This window comes from Neopsephotus bourkii, unplaced genomic scaffold, assembly GCF_033783945.1.
Source record: "Neopsephotus bourkii isolate Nb327-2 ecotype Australia unplaced genomic scaffold, CSIRO-AGI_Nbou_v1 NB_1036, whole genome shotgun sequence".
Classification (NCBI taxonomy): domain Eukaryota; kingdom Metazoa; phylum Chordata; class Aves; order Psittaciformes; family Psittacidae; genus Neopsephotus; species Neopsephotus bourkii.
Window position 1 is genome coordinate 1,666,790 of NW_026901525.1, and position 22,198 is coordinate 1,688,987.

The 22,198-nt window shown below is 44.1% G+C and overlaps 2 protein-coding genes and 1 long non-coding RNA gene across 5 annotated transcripts; 1 reads left to right on the forward strand and 2 right to left on the reverse strand.

Annotated features, from left to right (window-relative positions):
• Window positions 1-416: 416 nt before the first annotated feature.
• HNRNPR (heterogeneous nuclear ribonucleoprotein R) lies at window positions 417-18,318 on the reverse strand. Of its 3 annotated transcripts, none has more exons than XM_061360640.1 (11): window positions 18,161-18,318; window positions 11,912-12,077; window positions 9,512-9,630; window positions 8,991-9,098; window positions 8,229-8,342; window positions 6,901-7,077; window positions 6,140-6,275; window positions 4,875-5,080; window positions 4,058-4,207; window positions 1,917-2,038; window positions 417-1,729 (listed from the first exon to the last, which is right to left on the reverse strand). In XM_061360640.1, the coding sequence occupies exons 1-11, from the start codon at window positions 18,233-18,235 to the stop codon at window positions 1,117-1,119; spliced, it is 1,986 nt and encodes a 661-aa protein (XP_061216624.1). In that variant the 5' UTR covers window positions 18,236-18,318; the 3' UTR covers window positions 417-1,116. The 3 variants fall into 3 exon arrangements, with proteins under 3 accessions (XP_061216624.1, XP_061216623.1, XP_061216621.1); XM_061360639.1 differs by having other exon boundaries at window positions 11,912-12,080; window positions 18,161-18,309; XM_061360637.1 differs by having other exon boundaries at window positions 11,912-12,098; window positions 18,161-18,277.
• Window positions 3,338-10,570, forward strand: LOC133216167 (uncharacterized). Its single transcript, XR_009726569.1, has 3 exons — window positions 3,338-3,605; window positions 9,995-10,368; window positions 10,456-10,570. It is a non-coding gene; the product is annotated as an uncharacterized LOC133216167 (long non-coding RNA).
• A 2,998-nt stretch (window positions 18,319-21,316) lies between the features above and the next one.
• On the reverse strand, window positions 21,317-22,054 carry ATP5IF1 (ATP synthase inhibitory factor subunit 1). The gene is made up of 3 exons (XM_061360873.1): window positions 21,908-22,054; window positions 21,710-21,822; window positions 21,317-21,628 (listed from the first exon to the last, which is right to left on the reverse strand). Exons 1-3 carry the CDS (start codon window positions 21,995-21,997, stop codon window positions 21,487-21,489), a joined length of 345 nt encoding a protein of 114 aa, XP_061216857.1. The 5' UTR covers window positions 21,998-22,054; the 3' UTR covers window positions 21,317-21,486.
• Between the last annotated feature and the right edge of the window lie 144 nt (window positions 22,055-22,198).

The window sequence follows — 22,198 nt, forward strand, 5'->3', positions numbered from 1 at the left end:
CCTTACAGAACAGCCTTTAGAAGGACTCCATAGCGCATAATAAAAAGGAACCAAATTAACACCATTGTAGGCTCTGCTTCCTTCTCCACATTACGTGAGCAGATTCGATTTCAATTAGATCTCTGTGAATGTTTGGACACATTGCAACACTTTGAAAAAAGCAACAAAAATAAAGTTCCAAAATTAGATGCTGGTAAGTTACTGAACAGCACTTAAACAAAGAGCGCCCTTTGGGCTAGCTGTAATTTCTCCTAGTTTTCAGTCTGATGTCCACAGTGCTACATGTTGGAAAGCACAAGAAATTTTGCACGAATTTGATCACTCACATAGGCAGTTCAACTTTGAAAACAATGTTTTTCGCAAGGATTACCAATGAAAGAATGTTTTAGGACACAATTGAATTTGAAATAGGTAAATGTTTTGAATAGATTTTTGAGTTTTATTGAAATCTTACATGAACAAGAAATTGGAAATACAATCACATCAAGGAACAAATTGCCACGGCTTTGACGTTTGTTTTTTTTTAAGCCAAACAAATTTTGTAGGGCAGATTTTCAAAAAGGTGTGAAGTTATAACAATTTAAAAACACAGTTAACCTACTTCTAGGAATGCAAAACATACAATCATGTTATTTTCAATACAAGAAAACTTAATTTGTTGTAATTTCTTAAAACTACTAAGACAAAGCACTAGCTTTTACTTTTATGTACAGCATACTCCTATGTAGTCTATCCCAAATCCAAAAAAAAAAAATTAAACAAAAAAATAAAAATAAACAAAAAAAAAACCTGTCCAAAACCAGAGGTTCTGCAAAATCATGATTGAACAGTGTGCCATTCCTGCTTTTAAACTGCTAAAATGAAGCTAAAATGATAATAGCATTGAAACCCCATATGGAGTTCAGGAATTCTGCAAGCCCAGTAATGTCCAAGTGCGTTTATGAAAAAAGAAAACTAAGAGACTCGAGTATATACACAATAGAGTGATTCTTCAGCCCATTACAAATGGCAGCCAATCGCTACTGAAGGATGAAACATTAAGCCAATTTTGTTTTGAAGGATGTAGAGCTATTGCCAATTCTATGTTTCCAATATTCTCAATCCCTCCTCACTTGTCTACTTCCACTGTTGCCCATAAGTATCCTGATAAAATTCTTGGTTGTCATTATTGTAACCATAGTTACCGGCATAGTCACCACCTTGCTGGAGCGGCTGTTGAGCGATGGGTTGGGAGCCCCAGTTCTGCTGGTTGTTGGTCTGACGGCGCTTGGAATCAGGTTGGTTGTACCCATCTGCCTTTCTCTTGCCTCCTACGTTGCCCCCTCGGTTGCCCCTGGCTCCACGAGCACCACGTCCTCTCTGTTGCTGTGCAGGACCCCCTCTCCCACCCCTGGCTCCTCTCGGCGGTCCCATGGGTGCCCCCCTCTGTGAATAGCCAGCTCTACCTCTTGGTGGTGGTGCTCCCCGCCCCCTAGGTGGTGGAGGGGCACCTCTCCCACCCCTTCCTCCTCCTCCTCTTCCTCTTATAGCATAGCCATCATCATAGCCGTAATAGGGATCTTCATAGCCACCACGGTAGTCATGATAGTCATAACCATAATAATCATCATAATAATCTTCATAGCCATAGTAATCTGGGGGATAGCCATATCCACCTCTCCCTCCACGGCCTCTGCCTCTAATAGGAGGTGGCATGCGAGGTGGAGGGTAGTAATAATAGTCTTCATACCTATTAAGAAAAAGAAACATGCAATTATTTATCTTCAAAAGTCTCCAAAAACACAGCATAAACTCCCCCTTGTTGATTAATAACACACAACACAGAGAAAAGGCATTCGGGTTCTTCTAAACTAGCTCATATTTTACAGCCAAACTTTACTCTGCAGTGATAGAGTAGTGCAAGAATGAACACTCACGCAGTATTTCTGGAGGCCTGTCTGGCAGCCTGACGTTCTTTCCTTTTCTTATCCGGTGGCTTTGCTAACACTATTTCAATTTCTTCCCCTTCTATCTCTTTCCCATTCATTTCATTCATAGCCTGTACAAAAATTAGAAGAGAAACAGCTAAAAATTTGTTTCCATTTAAAAGGGAACAAACTTAGTGAAAGAAAACAGATGGCTGGGCTGCTCCAGGCTGACCTATGCCATGTGCTTCACTGCTGTGCTACCTCAACAGAATGTTAGGTAGCATTCTTTCAAGTCCCACCATTCACAGTGAAGCAGCATTTAAGAAGTTTCTATTTATATCATAAAGGAATGGGATTAAAACATATTGAGCATTAAACAAACCAGACGTAACTCCATGGCTTTTTATGTTCCTATATCCCCTAGAAACATTTCAGAAACACACTGACAGAAGTTTTCATTACTCACACTGATACAAACACTCACTGGGTTTATAAGCCAGGTAGAGCACACACACACACACAGAGAAGAAAGTATTTTTACAGCTGGGCTTCCTGGCTGGTTGAATGTACTACATGAGTGCCTCTGAGGACATCGAGTGTATCTGAGGACACAGACTTATGGGAAAAGACAAAAAATTACTGAAAGTTGTTAATTTCATCAAGTGAGACAAGATCCTCCAGAAAAGTAATGTGCCATTTGTAATGATCAAGTGCACATACAAAGAGAACTTCATACACAGAGGATGATTAGGACTACACCCACTAATTCTTCACCTGGAGTTACCTGCTTTGCATTTAACATTTATGGGTATTAATATTTGCACGCCTGTACAGCCACATGCCTCAAAACCATCAGACACCGTAGCAATTGTTTTCAAAGAAGGTATGAAAAGAAGCAGACACGGAAATCAGTGAGCCAGTTCCATACACTGATACCATGATGCTTTCACAAAAACACAAACAACACACCCATACACAGAAATATCTCATGAAATTCATAAACCAGTTTAGTGGCCATAATTCATTCACATGGGGCAGATGTGGCAGTATTCCAGCTTGTTTCAGAGAAGGCGAGCATCTGATGCTCTGCTGTGCCGCACTTGATCTCTCCTTTCTCATCTGCTGTTTTCAGTTGCTCAGATATAACAGAGCATTTACAATTAAGGTCTACTGGGAAAGGACTGGAGAGTGTTAAAGACCTACTACAATAAAACATGTCAGGAGGTCTTGCTGACTTACCCTTTCTGTCAACAGTCTCTTACCCTCTTTTGGACATGGTCTAAACCTACCCAAACTGACTTCAACTTCACCAAGTATGAGTGACATTCATCCTGAAGCCAAACTCAACTGCATTGTAAAACCATATTCTGATGGGTAGGAAAACTGTAAGCAATTAAATGGTTATAAAGTTGTTAATAAAGTTGACTAAAGAGCCTCTGAACTGCCAAGGTAGCCACACACACTGCATACAATAAATATACTCGCTCAAGACTCCCAGCTGCAGAACACTTCCCTCCCCTCCTCCTTCCCCCCATAAACTATGGCTTTGACAACAGATGGAGTAATTTCCATAGAAGTACAAGCAGCAGAGATTAATGACCTTTTCAGCTGCTCTTAGATACAAAAGAAGACACCTTTGAAGCTTTAATAATAACCTTAAGAAGAAACCTCCTCAGGAGCATGTACAGTTCAAAACAGGTAACGCACTAAAGGAGTTGTTAGTGCCACTTCTCTCCCCTGCACAAGGAGATTCTGAATTACTTCGCAATTTCTAGTCAATACCTTGGCACTGCAAAACTACACACTTTAAATAGGGGTCTTTGAGAGACAACTGATACCTTCTGTCAGTGTTTCCTCAGAAATATTGTCTAGGTTGCTCTTTTTTTACTTTCCTCTTCTCTAGACTCTCCTGCATTGGTCTATACCTCTTTTCCAGTCTACTTGTTAACTCTGCAAGTTTCACATCCTCCTAGCTACTGAAATCATAGGAACAAAATTATTAGTGTTAAAATTCTCACAATGGGAACCTTATTCAACGGGGTCTACAAATTGTCTTATCTAGACATTAACTGTTAACAAAATTGCTTAAACCCACTTGTACAACATCAACTGCTCGTATCGATTTAGTTAGGAAAGAATATTCAACCTACCTTCACTGCTGCACCTCTGTCCTCAAAATGAACAAAAGCATAATCCTTCAACTTCTTTACTCTTTCCAGCTTTCCAAATTCAGAAAAGGATTTCTCCAGGATTTCTTCTGTCACAGTCGTGGCCAAATTTCTTACAAATAAAACTTTCACCTGGTGAAAAAATGACAATGAAAGTTGAAATCTTTGAAGTCAAACCTCAAAGGAAACCAACAGAAAATAGTGAAATGTTGTTCCCTTCTCCTCTCCATTAACTTATTTTGGGTAACCTTATAAAAGGTTCTCTACCTATTAAAAATAAAGAAGTAAATAAAAATGGCCTCAGTTACCTGTATGAGGTTTCTACAACTTCTTCCACAGTTCCCTTCCATGACCAGAAGAATATCCAACTTTCAGTTTCTGTTTCTGGGATGCTACCCAGTAAAATCTTAGTAACAGACTTCAAGAGCAGCAAAGAGTTATCCCAGAACAGAGGGACAAAGAGCACGTCATTCCCTACGCTGAACTTCATCTTCACCTCACTCTGGAAAACAGCTTTACGAAACACCCACCTCACATTTATTATCCACAGAAACATACAATGGACAGACTGATGTGCCAATCCAGGAGGACAATCCTGCACACTAAGAGTTTCAGTGGCAACAGTATGTTCTGAACATCTTACAATGACAACCAACCTGCTGTGCTCAGCCCGTGCCATGGCCTCTAACTGCTTTTTCTGCCTCAAAACTATCATTGCTCAGCAGAACAAATCATTGTCACTATGGCATAAAGAAGTTCTTCCCAAAGCACAAGAGTATCCAGTTCAGTTTTTACTTACCTTTGCCATGACTTCTGGATCAGGTTCCTCTACTGGATCAGCCCATTCCACTGTCACAACGTTTCCCCAGACTTTTACTTTGCCACTCATGAGGCGGCGGCGAGCTTGTGCTGCTGACTTGTGATCCTCATATTCCAAGAAGCAGAACCCTCGATTCTTCTTTTTATCATCAGGTTGATGATATAAGATTACATCCACCAAACCCTCTGAAAAACAGGTCTTTAGTATTAAGCTTCAAAGGGAAAGAAAAAGTAGTACAGTCTACTCTAAAATGCCTTCACTGGTTTTTGTACTACACAGCCTTTGAATGTAGCACCTGAAAGGGGAAGGGAGTACCAGAAAAGCAGAACAAACAAGAGATGTCCATTCAATTTACCCAGAAAGAGGTCACCTAGCAGGTGAAATTCTCCAAACTTACCTCGCACTTAAACTCTGCAAAACATCAACCTGAACAGTTCACACAGTGCAAGTTCTCTGTCTTTTGTTTAAACCAGTTTTACACTTTTGAGCAGCAGTCAGCATTTACAAGTGGCATTTCCCCTGCCTTCAGGGGAAGCTGGAAAGAATTCCTTCCACATCTCTCCAAAAAAAGGAGAGACAACTAAATGAAAATTCACCTTCTGTTTTCAGCACTTCCCTGAAGTACCTATAGATAGCAATCCTAAAAAAGAAGCAGTAGGTTAAAACTTTCCTACAGGAATAAGAGCAGGCGATCAAGACCTCAATCTAATATTTAAAGCAGAATCCTCCTTCCAGTGATGAGCTGACTTGTCTTTTTCCTGCTTGTGGCATATACTGAGGAACAACACTGAAGAACTGGGACAGAAATTTACCTGTCATTAACCATTTCTATAGTACCATTCCATATAAACTGATTCAGTATTCGCTCTTCCCATCATTCCTCAACAATACATTTGAGGCTCCCCAAAAACATCTCAGCTGTGAAAGCAGCTTCAGTTACAAATACACAGGAAGCTGGAACAGGTAACAGAACTGGGACCATTGATTTTTTTTTCCTGAGATCATTTGTGCTGTTTCCATCCCAACAACAACATTAATTTAGCAATCAGTTAAAACAGACACTAAACTGTTTATATTCCACCATCAAGTACCTTTGAGAGATAAAATTTCTACCTGAAACAAAACTTGGAATCCAACCTGGAAACAGCTTTAATGATAGCTGAACACATCTGTCAAATAACCAGACCTACAAAAGAGACTGAATGGCATTTTAGGATCAGTGTGAAAGAGTCATTAAGCCTCACCTGTGACTTTACTGAACTCTTCCAATATGTTTTCTTTAGTCTTGTTCTTTGGAATTGACCCAACAAATAACCTGTTGTTTGCCACGGAGATGCATACTCCAAGGTGCTTCCCAGGACGGATTTCATAGTTGTCACACTGAGAAAAAAAAAAAAAAGGCCACTCATTTGCTTTAACCACAATAATACAGATAAAAAGATCCCCCAAATCACAGTATCAGCTATTTACTTCATTGTATACTACTTTAGACATAGTATTTTGAATTATTTTTTGATCCAGGGCCCCAGTCAGGTTCCCGTCTCTCATTTTCACTCCAGGGATTGTCCTGTGTCCATTGCCAAACCATGCAGATGCAGGCCAAGTCAGCGCTCCGTGTAGTCAGCTGACTGTAGAACTGCCATTGGAAAGAAATAAAGGCCACCACAAACCACAGTGCACCAAGGCAGAGACCTCCTCCAGCACAGCAGCACAATGAAGCATCTGCAATGAGCTCTTTATAGCAAGAAGTGTGATAAAACTTAAACACAGTGAAGCTTAAAAAATAAAGTAAGCTCTTAGTATAATCACGCAAGTACTCCAGCAGACTGGTCCTAAAAGTGGGTTATTTGTATACATTGAATGAAATCAAGAGGCAGTTTTTAAGAAAGGAAGATTTGGAGTCTCTCAATGGATGCTTTAACAAAACATCTCAAAGACTTTATTACCTCAAATTACCAACATGCTGTTTACATTATCTTGTCTGTTGGAAAGGAGGTTAACTCACCAGTTTGACTGCTTCCTGTGCTGCATCTTTACTACAAAAGGTAATGAAAGCGTAACCCCTGTTCTGACCAGAAAGAGGATCCATCATGAGGCGCAGATCCCAAATGGGACCAGCTTTCTCAAAGAGTGGTACCAGTTCATCTTCATACAAGTCCCGGGGAATCTTACCAACAAAAACCTAAAAAGGAAGAGGACATTTATTAAACCAAGCTTTTTAGAAATCCAAACTGTTGACACTTAGTTCTTGGGAAAGGAGATACATAGCCCAGAACCCATCACAGCAGAAACACTGCAGCCAGCATTCCAGCATCTCCTAATGAGTCTTCTAAACCTCCCACTGTTAGTACTCGGTTTTACAAAGAATCATAGAACAGTTTGGGTTGGAAAGGACCTTATGATCGTTCAGTCCCAACCCCTTGCTATGGGCAGGGATGCCTCACACTAGACTATGTCGCCCAAGGCTCTGTCCAACCTGGCCTTCAACACTGCCAGGGATGGAGCATTCATCACTTCTCTGGGCATCCTGTAAGGCCAGAGCCTTACCACCCTCACAGAAAAGAGCTTTTTCCTTGTATCTGCCCTGAACTTCCCGTTTCAGTTTAAACCCCTTAACTCTTGTCCTATAGCTACAGTCCCTGATGAAGAGTCCCTCTCTGACATCAGTCAAGTATCTTCAGTCATGAATAGAACAGAATAGCTCAGTTGGAAGAATGTTAAGGGCATTATCCAAATGCTTCTTAAATACCAACACACTTAAGGCATCGACCTCTCCAGGAAGCCTGCTCCAGTGTTTGAACACAAACAAAAGCCAATAAATAATTCCTTAATAATTACTAATCTCAGCCACCCCCTTCAAAACTTTGTATGTGACTTTATATAATACCAAAGTCTTCTTCACTTTCTGCACACTGCACAAAATAAACCATGCTGCTGTCACCTGAAGTCCTTTTATGTTGTAAACAAAGACCTACAAGTCAGGGTTCTACCTACCTATACAGCTAATACCCACAGTGGTCACTTTTTAAGTGATGCATGATTGGTTTTAGTAGGGTGGATCATGAAGTCTGACAATTTAATAATCTATTTTACATCTTCAAAATTCTATGTGGCCTTTCCTACTATATTCCACCTGCTTTCCCAACATCATCCTATGATCTGCCTTTTGCAGGATGCTGTTGAGTAAGGAAGACTAAGACACACATGGAAGAATGTTTTCCTCTGCAATGCTTTAAGCTTTTGCTTGTAATACAGTTTATTGTCATGTATTTCTTACCTATCAGTTTGCACAAAAATACAGCACAACAGTCAGATTAGGCTGTAAATACTAACCTCTGTTCCAATGCCAGGCTGAACACCAGAATATACGGTATCTGGAGGAGGGCCCCCATATTTCCTCTGTCCTGTAGTTACATCCAAAGTGTAACCAGTTCTCTCTAGCAAAGCCTGAAAAAGCAAAAGATTAGTCACATCAGTTACAGGGGGGAGGATAATAAATAAAATACAAAGAATAACAAAAAATGGCCTAAAATAAGCACTTCCTTATCTGCTCCTTGCCACAAGATACATATGGACAGAGAGAACCTACAAAAAAACATGTTATTATGGGTGTTTAAAAAACCACCACCACAAACAGCAGCATTTTTATACTACAAGGTGACTGGAAATAACTCTCTATTTTCCCCTTTATATGTAGTACCCCGAGAACTCCAGTATACCAGGCCATAGTTAGGTTTTTGCACAACAGAAGAATTCCCTAATACACTAATACCTTGTTCAAACCAGTCTCAAAGTAATGTTATGAGTGTGTAAAAGCTTTAATATAAAAGGACAACTAAGACAATTCTTACACAGCAGTGTTTTCACAGACCTTACGTAAGTTCATACATTTTGGCAATGATGTCATCAGGAAGATCTGCATTTCAAACAAGTACACTCCCAAGTCTCTATCATGCATACACGTCTTTAAAGCCAAGTGTGAATAAACTACTCCAGGGAGCATTGATGCTTTTTAAGTACATCCAGAATTACTTGAGTCTCTGTACAGGTGATGTATCTGGTAGTACAGACTAATCAGTAGCTTCTAAATGTTACCTTAATCTTTGCTTCATCTGGTCCCTTCGTTGATTCCTGTACTTTGCTGCCTTGTTTCTCTCTTTGCCTGTAGGTCTTCATAACTCCACATAAAAATGCACTTTTGTTCTGTAGATACAATTTACAAAATAATTCAATTGTGTGTATGACAAGCCCTGGGAATCCACTGAATCTCCCTCCAGACCATGAGGTCACTATATCCTACCAATGCAACAAACAAATCCTTTAGCAAAATGTAACAATCAATTGAACAAACTTGTCAGATTGGAAAAACTGGTCAGATTCCAGAGAGCATTTTTACCTTATTTTCTTATTTGCACATTCATTTTTATTATCTGGGGGCTTTTGCTTTGCACTCCAATACCTACACATTTAAGGCAATTTTAAACAGGCTTGTGATTTGGGCTTGAAATACAAGAATACAACAATATCAATGAATTTTTAAGTTACAACTCTCCTGCCAATAGTGCCAGAACACTCTTTATACTTATGTGCTCATACTCCTGGAGCTCTCACCTTACCTGTACATGCGACAGGTCACTTTCTTTAAACTGCTGTAATACAGAGAGGGCTCCTTCTTCATTAAATTCCCTAAGAGCATCAATTGCTCTTTCATCAAGATCGACATAAGCTACCAACCCTAAAAGTTAAAGATAAAGAAGTTACAGATTTCTATTGAATTTCATACAAACTAAGAACTATGCAGTTTGCTTTTAAAGTCAAAAAAGTTACGTTCCATAGCAATAGAATTATACATTTAATATAATTACATATTCCTACACAAGTATATGAAAGAACATGAGTACAACAATGAAAAAAGTTAAATTAAAATGTATATACCTAAGCACTAACTAATATACAAGATTATAGCCCATGTGTAAGAGTTGTCTAACATTCGGGAATGCAATCTGCTCCACAAAGGCAGTTATCACACACCAGGGTTTGAAACAATGACCTCTGGCTCACTTCCAGTAATTTGGAGTTTGTTTGTCTTTCGTTTTAAGTTTCACACTTTCCTCTCTTGAGTGAAGCTGTTCTAGAGTAAGCTGACGTGAGCATTACAAGTATCCGGTTTTACCTGAAAAAGGAGCTACCTGACTGACAAGCAGACCCTTAAGAAGCTGAGCTCCAGAAAATTTAAGGAGGTAGAATGTTTTGTTCCCTCTTTCCTCCGACTTCAAAGGCAAAAATCAGTGGACTTGCTAGATGTGTAAAACTGTGGTGCTCTATGCAGTTCCAAGAGCCAGAATTCAAAAAGGTATTATTTCGAGCCCTGCTATGTACCCGAAAAGGCTAACATTAATTTTACAGGTACAGAATCCCCCAAGAAACATTGGACCAGTTCTGAAACACTCTTTCTTTTTAAGGATCTTTACAGGTCATTTCTTTCCTTTTGTAATGCACTTGCATAAACTGTGGAGCGAGAAGTATAGACTTTAAGATTTGCACTTTTTAAACTACACAGCAAAATTTAGGAGAGATACCAAAAACTCCACATGCTTTGCAACAGCTTGACCTCCAAAATACAGATTGTTTCACTGCTACTTGAGTTCAAAAACGCACAGTAGTGCCAAGCCCAAGGACTACATTTCAGAAGTGATCCTGCATATTGGAAGGCACCTGTATCTCTCATGTAAGACCTCAGCAGATTAAAAATCCCTTAAATTCAACCCCAAATTTAGCTTGGGTGTCAGAAGTAGTTCGCTTCACTGACAAACCCCCGCACAAAGTGAACACCTGCAATGGCACTGAGGAAGTGTGAATAAATGCTTTCAGGTTACTCATGCAGTGGATTTACACTAGGTAGTCAGGTTCTGGGCTGAAAAGCTTTTAAAATCCCTTTAGAACTCCTCACAACACAACCTAACTGCAACACGTGTTACAGCCCCACAAGTTCCTCTGCCCAGGCACTTACACCTTGTCTCAAACCATCAAGTGCACATCATCGTGATCCACAGTTAGAAATTGTGTCTAAAGCCTATAAAAGCTGGTAAAGGCTTGATGAAAGCTCACAGTGAGTGACTTCCAAAGGACATCACCCACGTGAGCCAGAGTATCGTACTGAAGATGGGGAAGGTATTGGTTTTGAACTGCCTTCACTTGGATCAGTGGAGTTTTGACTCTCTTCAACAAAAACTGTCATCTTGCCACCAAGGCATTCAAGATAAGCGCATAGAGCAGTACTACTGCTTATGAATCTGTTCACAGAACACACTCTGAAAGAGGAAAAGGAAGCCTCTGGCTATAGGATAAAATAATAATAATAAGGCGGGGGGGTACAAAAACAAAATAGGAAAACCTTTGTATATAGAGAAACCTCTCTAGAAGTTGCAGAGACCACTTGCTACCAGCAAGGTATTACTCGGTTTGCTAGATAGCTTAGTCCTCAACTTTGTTAGTGTCAAACTGAACATTTCAGTGTAATAACCATCATGGATTAAACTGTCCACTCAAAACTAGAGAGAACAAAAAATCCACAGGCAGACTCAATTCAAATGTAGTCCCAGGCAAGACAAGCTAATTGCTTCCCTCGCTATGTTACCTATCCAGCCTTTGAGTGTTTAAGAACCACTGTGAGGAGTTGACAGTAGAAAAGGAAAAGAAAAATGATGTTTCGGATTGAAGGAAAAAAACAAAAAATGTACAGTTTAGTATTCTCAAACATACATCTTTATTTGACAACGTCTACAACTAGTGCTCTGTGCCCTAAAGCAACTAAGATATCACATACAACACTAAGGATGTGTCAAGTAATTAGTCAATGTCAAACCCAATTTGCCTTTAGGGAAGTCAAAGTAGCAAAACATTCAGAGCTACACAGATCAAAAACAATGAATTTTTAAACCTTAATCTATAAAAAATTTGAAAATGGTATGCCCTCACTTTCATAACCAGTCAGAAACAAGAAATGCATATTATACCTGTCTGAAATATTTCATCAAGTCTCTCTGCCACCTTCTGTGGGAGGCCTGCCTCTATCAGTGTCTTGTAGTGCTCTGTGTGAGTTACACTGGAAGTATCCATTGGTTCTTCCTCTTCTTTTAACTGTACCGCATTACCATTCACCTGATTAGCCATTTTATTATGCTGCTGGAAAAAATTCAGGAGCTATATTACAATAAGCCAGAAATAACTAGTTTGTAGGACAATGCATGATTTATCTAAACTAATTTGTATACATGCTGCAAATGACCTGTATCAAAAGTTTTATTTAATACTTTCTGGATGCAGCTGATCTAAGTTTCAAAAGAAAGTAAAACCCTTAATACTATGGAAAATGTACATGGAAGAATTGACATGATTTCTTTAAAAATGTACTTCATGTACATAACAAGGTCTAAACTTCACTGTCGGTAAGTTACTGGTTACCAGCGCAGCTAGAATGTACGGGGACACGAGAACATCCTTCAACCAAGAGCCAGAAGAACTAGTGCTATTTTCATTTCCCATTCCTCTACTTCGAAAACAATCGTTCAAAACGCAGTGAACACACAACCCTGCAGGGTAGCTTCATGGATAAAAATGTCAATACTTGTTTGCTAGTTTTTGCTTTCTTGGCTTGTTGCCATGTTTTCCTTCAAACCCAGCATGCTGCAGAAGACTAACCCAACACTTCCCCACAACACTGGTAGGACTCAGGAAGGAGAGAAAAAGAGTAATTGCACTCTACCACACATTATAATTCAAAACTGCAACTGAGGTGTTTCCATGTTTTCAGTTTTACTGAAATAGGAGCTCTACTAATCACAGCTACTTTTATAATACGTAACTTATTGGTTTAAAAGGAAGCCATGACTGCAGCATCTTCAGTTCTTGTATCAATAAAAAGACTTGCTTTCAGAATGAACAAACTGATTCCAAGTATGTGCACTGAAAAATGCACAACTATCTTCCCAGACAATTCCAGTGGGCTATGCCCAATTCATTACAACCAGTTTCAATTTCTCAATTCGCCAGCCGACTGATATTTAGTACTCTCAAAATAAAAAGGCTGACAAGAGACAATTCAACTACCCAGCAGAGAACATCAGGATGATCAGCTGTTAGCTTTAGAAACAAAATGAGCCTCAGGCTTCAAAAGATAGGGAAGAAGTCAATAATCAGAAGTGAAATGATAACCAGATAGACAAATGCAGCATGGTTGGAGCAACGCAATTAAGTACTGGAATACAGGTATGAGGACGATTCAAGAACAGTTGGGGTTTTTACACTGAAGCCTCAAGCTATTTACTATGCTGCAAAACGAGTCTCCAAACACAACCACACCTCTAGCAGCCACCCGTATACCCATCCCTTCTAGACTACAGCTCACGAGCTGCTGGAAGATATCCTATGAAGATTTGCAAGCTTGAGCAAGGAAAAAAAAAATCATTTTTCTTCAGACAGAAAAATAATGATTTTAATAAATGTGCCTTGACTTAAAGAGATGTAATGCAGCCTCACACTGTTTCTCTGTCAGGTACCACTTCTTTACACAATTAGTAAGGGAAAGTTTTCCTTAGCTACACAGCACATATACATATACACACACATTCTATCATCTGATGAAGAGAAACTGCTTTCTAGGCAATTCAGTTTACTTAGAAGTAACCATAACTATAGCCTGATGACTGAAAAAAAATGCCATCTGCAGAGCACTACTACAGTAATGTTTATCTATCACCACAACTGAACTCATCATAACTGAACTCTCAGACACTAACTGAAGTTTCTTTAGGTTACAAAGATAATGGAAACCAAAACCCATGCCTGCTTGCTAGCCAGCCTCTGCAAGATCGAAACAGCACAGGGGAGAGGACATTTAGTTAAACTGACAATGCTCTGGGAACAGTATCATTCCCATTGCCTCATCCCAAAAATGCACAGGACAATATACACACAAAAGATATATAGAGGGGGGTTCTTTGTGTTCTCCTTTTTATTGCCTTGTAAAATCAGTTATTTACACATACATTGTCTTCTCTGCACACAAAAGAAAACCGACCAAAACCCTGAGGCTAGGCCAATACATAAATACAGGAAAGTGATTTGAAACCATTCCAAGTACCTTCTAAACATCAACAGCTTATGGTGATGCTCTCAGACATTTCTTTCTGTGACCCCAGAGTGGCTTCCAAGTGTCACATACCTAAAAGCTCAGCACTGCTTTCAGCGTTGCCTGTAGCTGAACAGAAGGGTAACAGCTCTTCTGTGTCCAGGCAGAAAGCCTTCATCTGCACTTCAGTAACCCAGACATCTGACAGGCAAGATTTGCTGCCCAATGGCACGAGATCTCTACCTTCATCACAAACACACACCAGTCTGGGGAGCAATATCTAACCCCTAAGTAGCAGATTATTATACAGCACCACAGCTCATCAAATGCCTTTTTAAGCAGGTTTGTAGACAATGTAAATTAAGCCTCAGCATCTTAATTCACTAGCTTAAGAATTAGTATCCTCAAAGTCAAATGCGATGCGTGTTCACCAGCCAGAGAAGCGCAGCTTGGGTGCTCAAATTTTGGCTACTTCCTGTCACACAAACTCTTAAAGAAATCTACTCTGGACAATTCTGAACTGACATGATGTCAAAATATTCAGGCCTCAACAGCATCCAGAAGAAATACATTTCTTTTCACAGCTACAGTAACAGATTGCAAGCTTGGCCTGAAATCTGAGATTAGACTGCTTTTTCTTCCTGAATGATCACCAGCAAGCAAAACGACATCTCTTACAATACTGAATCTGCACTCTGAGCTCAGCAGAGACAGCCACAGCTGTAGAAGACTGCTTAGCTTGCCCTCTAGACAACATCAACTACATGTAGCTGTCAGGAAGATTCAACTGAATTTTATCAGAATGGAAAACACAAAATGATTTTATTAACATTGCTGGTTCTCCTCTAAAAAAATACTACAGGCATATTAAAGAAAAGAGTGTTATCTCTTTGCATGTGTAGCATGTCCACACGACTCAGCCCATGACAGCCACATGCACTCAAGGTTTTCATTTCAGTGAATTAAAACTCAAGTATCTAGGAAAGAGGGAGACTGGCTGAACTGAAAAGATTTTAAGTGTGGATTATAAGTAAAGGATTATGTATACCAGCATGTGTGGGATATTTATGTTTTTAAAACATGCAGAAATGGATGAATTTAAAAGAGCGCACACAAAAATGTGCTTACCAAGTGAGCAGCAGCAAAAAAGACACACTGAGGGCAACTTTACACAGAAGTTCCCCCGATACCTGAGAAGCTCCTGAGCTTCACTACCTCAGGACTGTGTGCATGGGGAAGGGAGGGGACTGTCTTGTTTTGAACTTCATGCTGTTGTTGCCAGCAATGTGAATACTTCATGATATAAACATGTTTTTAGCCAGCCACTCTCTTTCACCTTGAACTCCTGCACCTCTAAGGAGTAGTTTGCAAAGTGACTAGTCCCTTTTTGAAGCTTTCCTCAGATGACAAGTGGGAGGTGTTAAAACTACAGGTGCTTCTAAATTACCCAGAAACAACCTTCTTTTTCATGTTTAATAACTCAAATGGCTCAAATAGTATTTTTCCTAGAAAACAAAATATTATCACACACCTGAGCCTGATAGCAAATGGCATCTTGGAAACGGAAACTTGATCTCAGCCTCTATCCAACACTGTTAAACAGCAGTGTCACTATTCCTTGTATTTTATACCATGCCTCTAACAGAGGTTGCCACCCACAGACTATCTAAGTATAACTCAAATTAATTATAAATTCACAGTCTGGTTAACTCAAAATGTGCTTAGTAACAGCTTATCTGATCAGGAATGGCAACTGCTGGCAAAGGGGCAATGCCTCAAACTACCATAACCAACTTCCCAGTGATTATACATCAATGTTGTTTCCACCCTTCTGTTAGTTAACTTTAGATTTCATGGAGGAATTCAACTCGGCTTGCTCAGCTGCACAGGAAGCATAGCTAATTCCTCTGTAAAAACTCTGCACCAAAGCCATTAAACTTGCTTATGTTACTATGCCTTCTATATGTCATGTTTCAAATGTTCAAGTTATACTACATTAAAAACAGCACTGAGGGAAAGTTGCGGAGTGTTTTTGGGGTGAGAGCTTTGTTTTGAATGAACCACAAGAAAATAAATGCAGCCCCTATAATTATACCTTATACTTCAAGAAGATTCTTGTCAAAACAGCAAGATAAGAAACATGAGTGAGAGGAAGAGAAAAACCTCGATTAAAAGACTGACTTGTAAATTTATTAAAGCCTCACTTTTTCACAAACATTACTGGAACATCCTTTATTTTTTACATGAAGGCATCATAGCCATAGCTTATTCAATCACAGAAAGTACATTTGTATAGCTTAATTATGATATACTGTTTATTAGCACAAATTACATGATGACTTGTTCCAAAGTTGTAACACCCTGAAGAGCCTCACACATCAGCCAGGTTTCCATCCCTGCATTTCAGTGGCAGACACTCTTTACAACATCGTCAGCATCCTCATCCCTTCAGCCAAGAGGTCTCAGCCTTCCCCATTCCATAGTTTTATGAAATGAAAAACTCTGAGAACATCCATCATGATGCTAAGCAAGAGACCAGCACAGCCCGTAGAGAAACCATGCTTCACTATTTACACAAGGGTCACTGGGTGAATGCTTTATCACAGCAGGTTAGCACAGTGCACAGAGCACCAGCAAAATACAACACTGACGGCATCAGCAGCTGCTAACCTGAACCATAACATCTGTACGTGCTGATTTCTAACTGGCCTTGGCCGTTCACACACCCAGTGTTTGGGTTGTACGGTACAGGCTTGATAGCACCAGCTCAGAACATCACTTCCAACAAAAACAAGCTTTGGTCTAACTTATCCTCAAAGAATTTTTCAGGTCTTTGCCTAAGCAAGGAAGGAGTACTGCTTTTTGTGTGAATGAAATATTGCTTTTTTGTGTTAGCGGGAGACTCAAATGTTATTCCAAGAGCGTTTCCATCTAGACAGTAAACCCGAGAAGGAAGGATATTAAACACTCCTGGCAAATAGCTTCTAGGATACGAAATTATCAAGCAGACTCTGTTAGTTTGCAAACACCACAGTCTGCATAGGTTGAAAAAATACATTGCAGGGTGCAGAACTGGGGGGGTTGGATTACCTTTACTTTTACAAGCCAGGTCAAAATTCAGTGTTAAACAAAGTGCAGTCTTGAAGAAAGAAAAATAAAAAGAAAGAAGAGCTTCATGAGCATTAACATCCTTGCAGCACAAACTGCCAGCAGGATCCCACAGTATGATACACGGGGAAAGGGAATCAAGCAAGTCCAGCATAGCTTAAGTACAGAATTAACCCCATTCACACACTGACAGGTAACACAGCTGCTACAACCCAGTAACTACAGCTTTATTTTCAAGATAACAGTAATAAAGACGTACTTCAGCGAAACTTTTGAAGATTCGATAAAGGCATTTAGTAAAATGTCATTTAAGAAAAAACAGCGCCTTCGCAACGGAATCCTGGAGCATCTCCCCTCCGGAGCCCTTGACAAGGACTATACTCTCCGGATCGAAATGCTGAACGCGAACCCGAGGCGGCGAGCCGGGCACTGCAGCTCTGCCTCCCTGCAGCCGGCTCCCCCCGCGCCCTGCCTCACCGCGGCACCACCGACGCGCTTCCCGCTGAAAGCTTCCTTCAACCCCCGAGCGCGCCGCTGCCCGAGCGGTCACCGCACCCCCGCTCCGCAGCGCCGGGCGGGGACCGGGCGCCAACCCGACTCCCGGCGCAGCGGCACGGCGAGCGGAGCGCGTCCTGCCTGCCCGCCGCACGCAAGCCTAACCGCACGGCGGGGCGGAGCGGGGCCATCCTCGGCCCGCGGCCGCGCCGCCCTCCCCCCGCCAGGCCGCAGGGCCCGCCCCCGGGCCGCTCCCCGGCGCCAACTCCCGCCGCGGCCGGCCGGCCCGCCCGCCCCGCCACGGCCTGCGGAGCGAACACGCCGCAACCGGCCCCCGGGAACGCGCCCGCCCCGCTCTCCTCCTCGGCGCCAGCGCCCCGGGCCCGCCTCCGCCAGCGCCGGGCCTAGCCGGGGCCCGCGGATGCCCGCCCCGCCGCGGGGGCCTACACGGGAGCCCTCGTCCCCGGCCGCGGAGCTCCCCACTCGGCGCGGGGCGGCCCCCCGGCGGCCCCGGCGCCCCCCGGGGACTCACCGGAGCGGGGCCTGCGCGGCGCAGCTCGGGCCCAAGCAGCGACGGCAAATGGCGCGCGCTCCTCCTTCTCCTCATGGACGGCGGCGCGACCCCGGCAACACGCGGGGTTTCCCGGAACTGTTTCCAGGGACCACTGCTTCACCCACTCAGCGGCTCACGCCCTGGACGAGCACCCGGCGGAGCCAATAGGACAGGGGAGGCGGGACGCGCGGATCCTCCCTGCCACCAATGAGCGGGAGGCTCCGTAACCAATCGCGCAGCTCCTTCAACCCGGCGCGCCGGTAGGGCCGGGGCTGGGGGGATTTAAAGGGGCAGCGCCGCCCGCGGGGCCTTGAACAAAGGGAGCGAGAGGAGCACGCAGGGGCCGCCCCCGCCCCGCCTCTGCCGTGCGGAGCGAGCGCGGGCACCGCCCCTGCGGCCGGGCGGAGCCGGGGACGGAGCCCGCGGCAGTGCGCCCGGTCCCTGCTCCGGTTCCCCCCGGCAGCCACCCGCCGGTGCAGGGGTGCGGGCCCGGCCTCTCCCCGGGAGCTGCTGTGGGGCGGCCGAGGCCGGTCTCGGTTAGGGCTGGAGGGAACGGCAAGAGCTGCGGTTCAGGCTCCTCGCTCCATCGCTGCTGTTGTGTGAGTGCTACGCGGCTCCGTGCAGGTGCCCGGGTGGGCCGGGTTGGCTCTCGCTGCCACAGCTGCGCACCTCCGGAGGAAACCGGGTTGTTGGCACCGGCGGGGCTGCGCTGCCTTGTCTCCTGGTCTTGCCGCTGCATAACGTGAGAGCCAAGGAATGGGTTGGGGCTGGCTGCATCCCGGAGCCCTGTGTCCAACAGCGTCTGCGTGCGGCTGGATTGGTCCCTCCTGGGTCTGGTGAAGAGCTAAAAGCTGCAGCTTTCTACTTTTTAACCACGAAATGACACTTCCGGAGACTCTTGTTTACTGCGCAGCTTACCAAGGATGTGTGCTTCCATCCCTGCTCATGTGGAGCATGGGTACACTTTGTGTGCACTGCCTGATGGAAATAGAGTGCTCTGTTACAGAAGCCGAGGCAAACTCACCTGGGGTGGAGTGCTCTTTCTTGCTGGACCTGCCCGGTGGGAGCCGTGCTGCCTCTCGTGTGGATTGTGACTTCCTTCCATGGGTCTGGCAGTAGTGACGGCTCTTCTGTGCTGGATGTGGGGTCTAACCTAGTGTGAAGGAGGTGGGATTGTTCCCTCACAGGGAAGAACTTGTGCCCAAGAGCTCATATTGTTCTAATTAGATGCACAATACCCAGGACCTGCGCAAAGACACCCACAGGAGGAGTTTGTTCTGCATCTAATGATGTAATTGTTTTTATTTAACACAGTAATTTATTGCTCTGCACTGAAAACAAGGATGTTCCCCTCATAGGGGAGAACGTCTGCCTAATGCCTGGTCTAAATCTACCCTCTATTTGCATAGCAAACAGCAGAAACTAAGCACCTGGGGTAAAAGCTTGTGCTTACTGCAGCAATAATCACAAGCTTGGGTTTAGCTGAAAATAAGTTCATTTTTCCTGCTGCCGCGTTGGCCATGATCTATGTGGACAAGGTATGGACAGAGGGTCCAGGGGTAAGGACAGATGTACATCTCATTGAAACATAAAGGCCACTCCAAGAAATGAAGCTTTGTCTTCATGAATTTGGGCTGTTGGTGGCTGTTGAGGGTTTGGATGTTGTGTACACAGGGTCAGTCCAACCCTGAGGAACAATGAATGACCAGGATGCACTAGTGCTGGCAGGGAGGAGAGAAGAATCCCTTCCTTTGTGTACCCCTGTGCCTGTGGGATGGAGGGATGGCTGGTCATGCCATCAGCCATTCCAGAGCAATTGAGGAGACCCAGAACAATAAGCCCTCTATGGCCTCTTCTCTGAGTGAAGCACCATCCTTGCAGCCTTACCAGTTTCAAGCTTCAGGTTTTGGTTGCTCTGCTCAGAATTGCCTTATCACACAGATGACGTGGCATGGACTTGTCACTGGTGCCATCAGTTACTCTGCAGATGAGATGTACCTGCAATGTTCCTCAGTGAGAGCGGCCCAAGAGGAGCAGCTGGTTGGGGTTGTACCAGGTACCAGCCACTCACCACAGCACTTTCTGCAAAGGCTCTCTTCAAACAGAGCCCTTCAGCCACTTGCCTCCATCCAGCTCCAGTGTAGCACCTCACAAGAGGCAGATTTACCAGTGGGAGGAACTAAACCTGTTCAGGCACTTGTGGATGTGCCAGTGCAGGGCTGGACAGGGAGGCTGCTTTCTCACCTGCCCATTCTTGTTACACAAAATCCCCTTCTTGTCAGTCTTGGTGCAGTAAGGCCACACACACATTCCAGTAGCTATCCACTGTATGTATCAAGATAGATTTCTTATATTAAATCACAAAAGTGACTGAATTTGCATAACCTGCCCGAGGGGAGACTGAGCTGAGCTCTTAGGCAGAAGCTCTTCCCTGTGAGGGTGCTGAGGCGCTGGCACAGGGTGCCCAGAGAAGCTGTGGCTGCCCCATCCCTGGCAGTGCTCAAGGCCAGGTTGGACACAGGAGCTTGGAGCAAGCTACTCTAGTGGAAGGTATCCCTGCCCATGGCAGGGGCTTGGAACCGGATGCACTTTTAAGGTCCCTTCCAGCCCAAACCAGTCTGTAACTATGATTCTATGAACATTAATCTTAATGCATCCTTCTTTGAAAAGGGACTTACAAAAGGAACATTGAGATCTAGACAGAAAAAACCCACTGCCAGGTGATTAACTCCACAAAAAAGAACCTTCAAGTGGCAGTCAGGATCTTGTCTGTCTTGCTCAGGAATCCATACCACCACATGTGAAATCACTGGAACTTACAAGGGTTAAGTTCCCCTCCCAGTTTATGACACTAAATGCCAAGCATAACAAAAGAACCTTATACCCTGCAAGTTTAGTGCAGTCACCTCCCTTTACACCCAGTGACAGCTTCCTTTAGACAACACAATTCCTGTGTGAAGGGGTCTCTACATAAGTACCATTTCCCCCACCTTTTCTTACAGTTTTACCTATAAAGTTATCACACCAAGTGTAAGTGGTGACTCCCCTGCAGTAACTAATGAAAGCAGGGCAGGTCTGTCCAGGCCTACAGCATTACTTTACAATAACACTTAAAGTTAACACCAAGACAGTTGATTATTTCTAAGCAGTTACTGAACAGCAAAGAGACCGAGCAATTTATTTAACATAGTTGCAGGCCACAGTATAATAGGAATAATTTGGATTATGTTGGCCAAAGCATACATACAGTCTTCAACGCTGCTTTACACCACAAACAGCATTGGCCGTGTACATTCAGTGTCGGCTCAGTTATCGTGCTTAAGCTCCTGGATCTTATGCTTATGACGCTCGATTTCTTTCTGCAGCCGCTCTATCTCTTTCTGGTGGTGATCAATCTCCTCCTCATGGTGTTTCCGCAGGGCAGAGATCTGCTCCCTCTCTTTCTCCCTGCAAGGAAAGGGCGGCTCACGCTGCAACACCCGCACCCGGCGGTGGCTGCGGGCGAGGCTGGGGCGGGGGGCCGCTCACCTGAAATACCGCTCCTCCTCCGCCGCCTGCTTCTTCCCGAAGGCCCCGCCGGCCTCACGGATGGCGCCGCCGCCGCCGCCGCCCTTCCCGGCGCCTTTGCCCAGCTCACCCAGCTGCGGGGAAAGAGGCGGTGAGCGGGGCACAGCCGGGAGGAGAGCACCGGGGGCACGGGCAGCTCCCCCCGCCCGCCGCGCCCACCTGGTCAGCGCCCGAGCCCGAGCTCCAGCGCTGCTGCTGCAGTACCAGGGCCCCGCGCAGGCCGCCCCGCACCGCCGCTACCGCCGCCATCGCCCGCTGCCCTTGGAGCGCCGCGCGGACGGGTCCCGCCCCCCCGCAGCTGCGTCACGGCGCGCGCCTGCGCAGACACCGCCTCCTACCTCCCGCCTGCGGTGCTGCGGGCCGGAACGGAGCGGAGCTCACGGAACGCGGCCGGGAAGCGGCAGCTCCCCCTGGGCAGGGCCAGGCCGGACCGTGCCAGGCAGCTCCGTC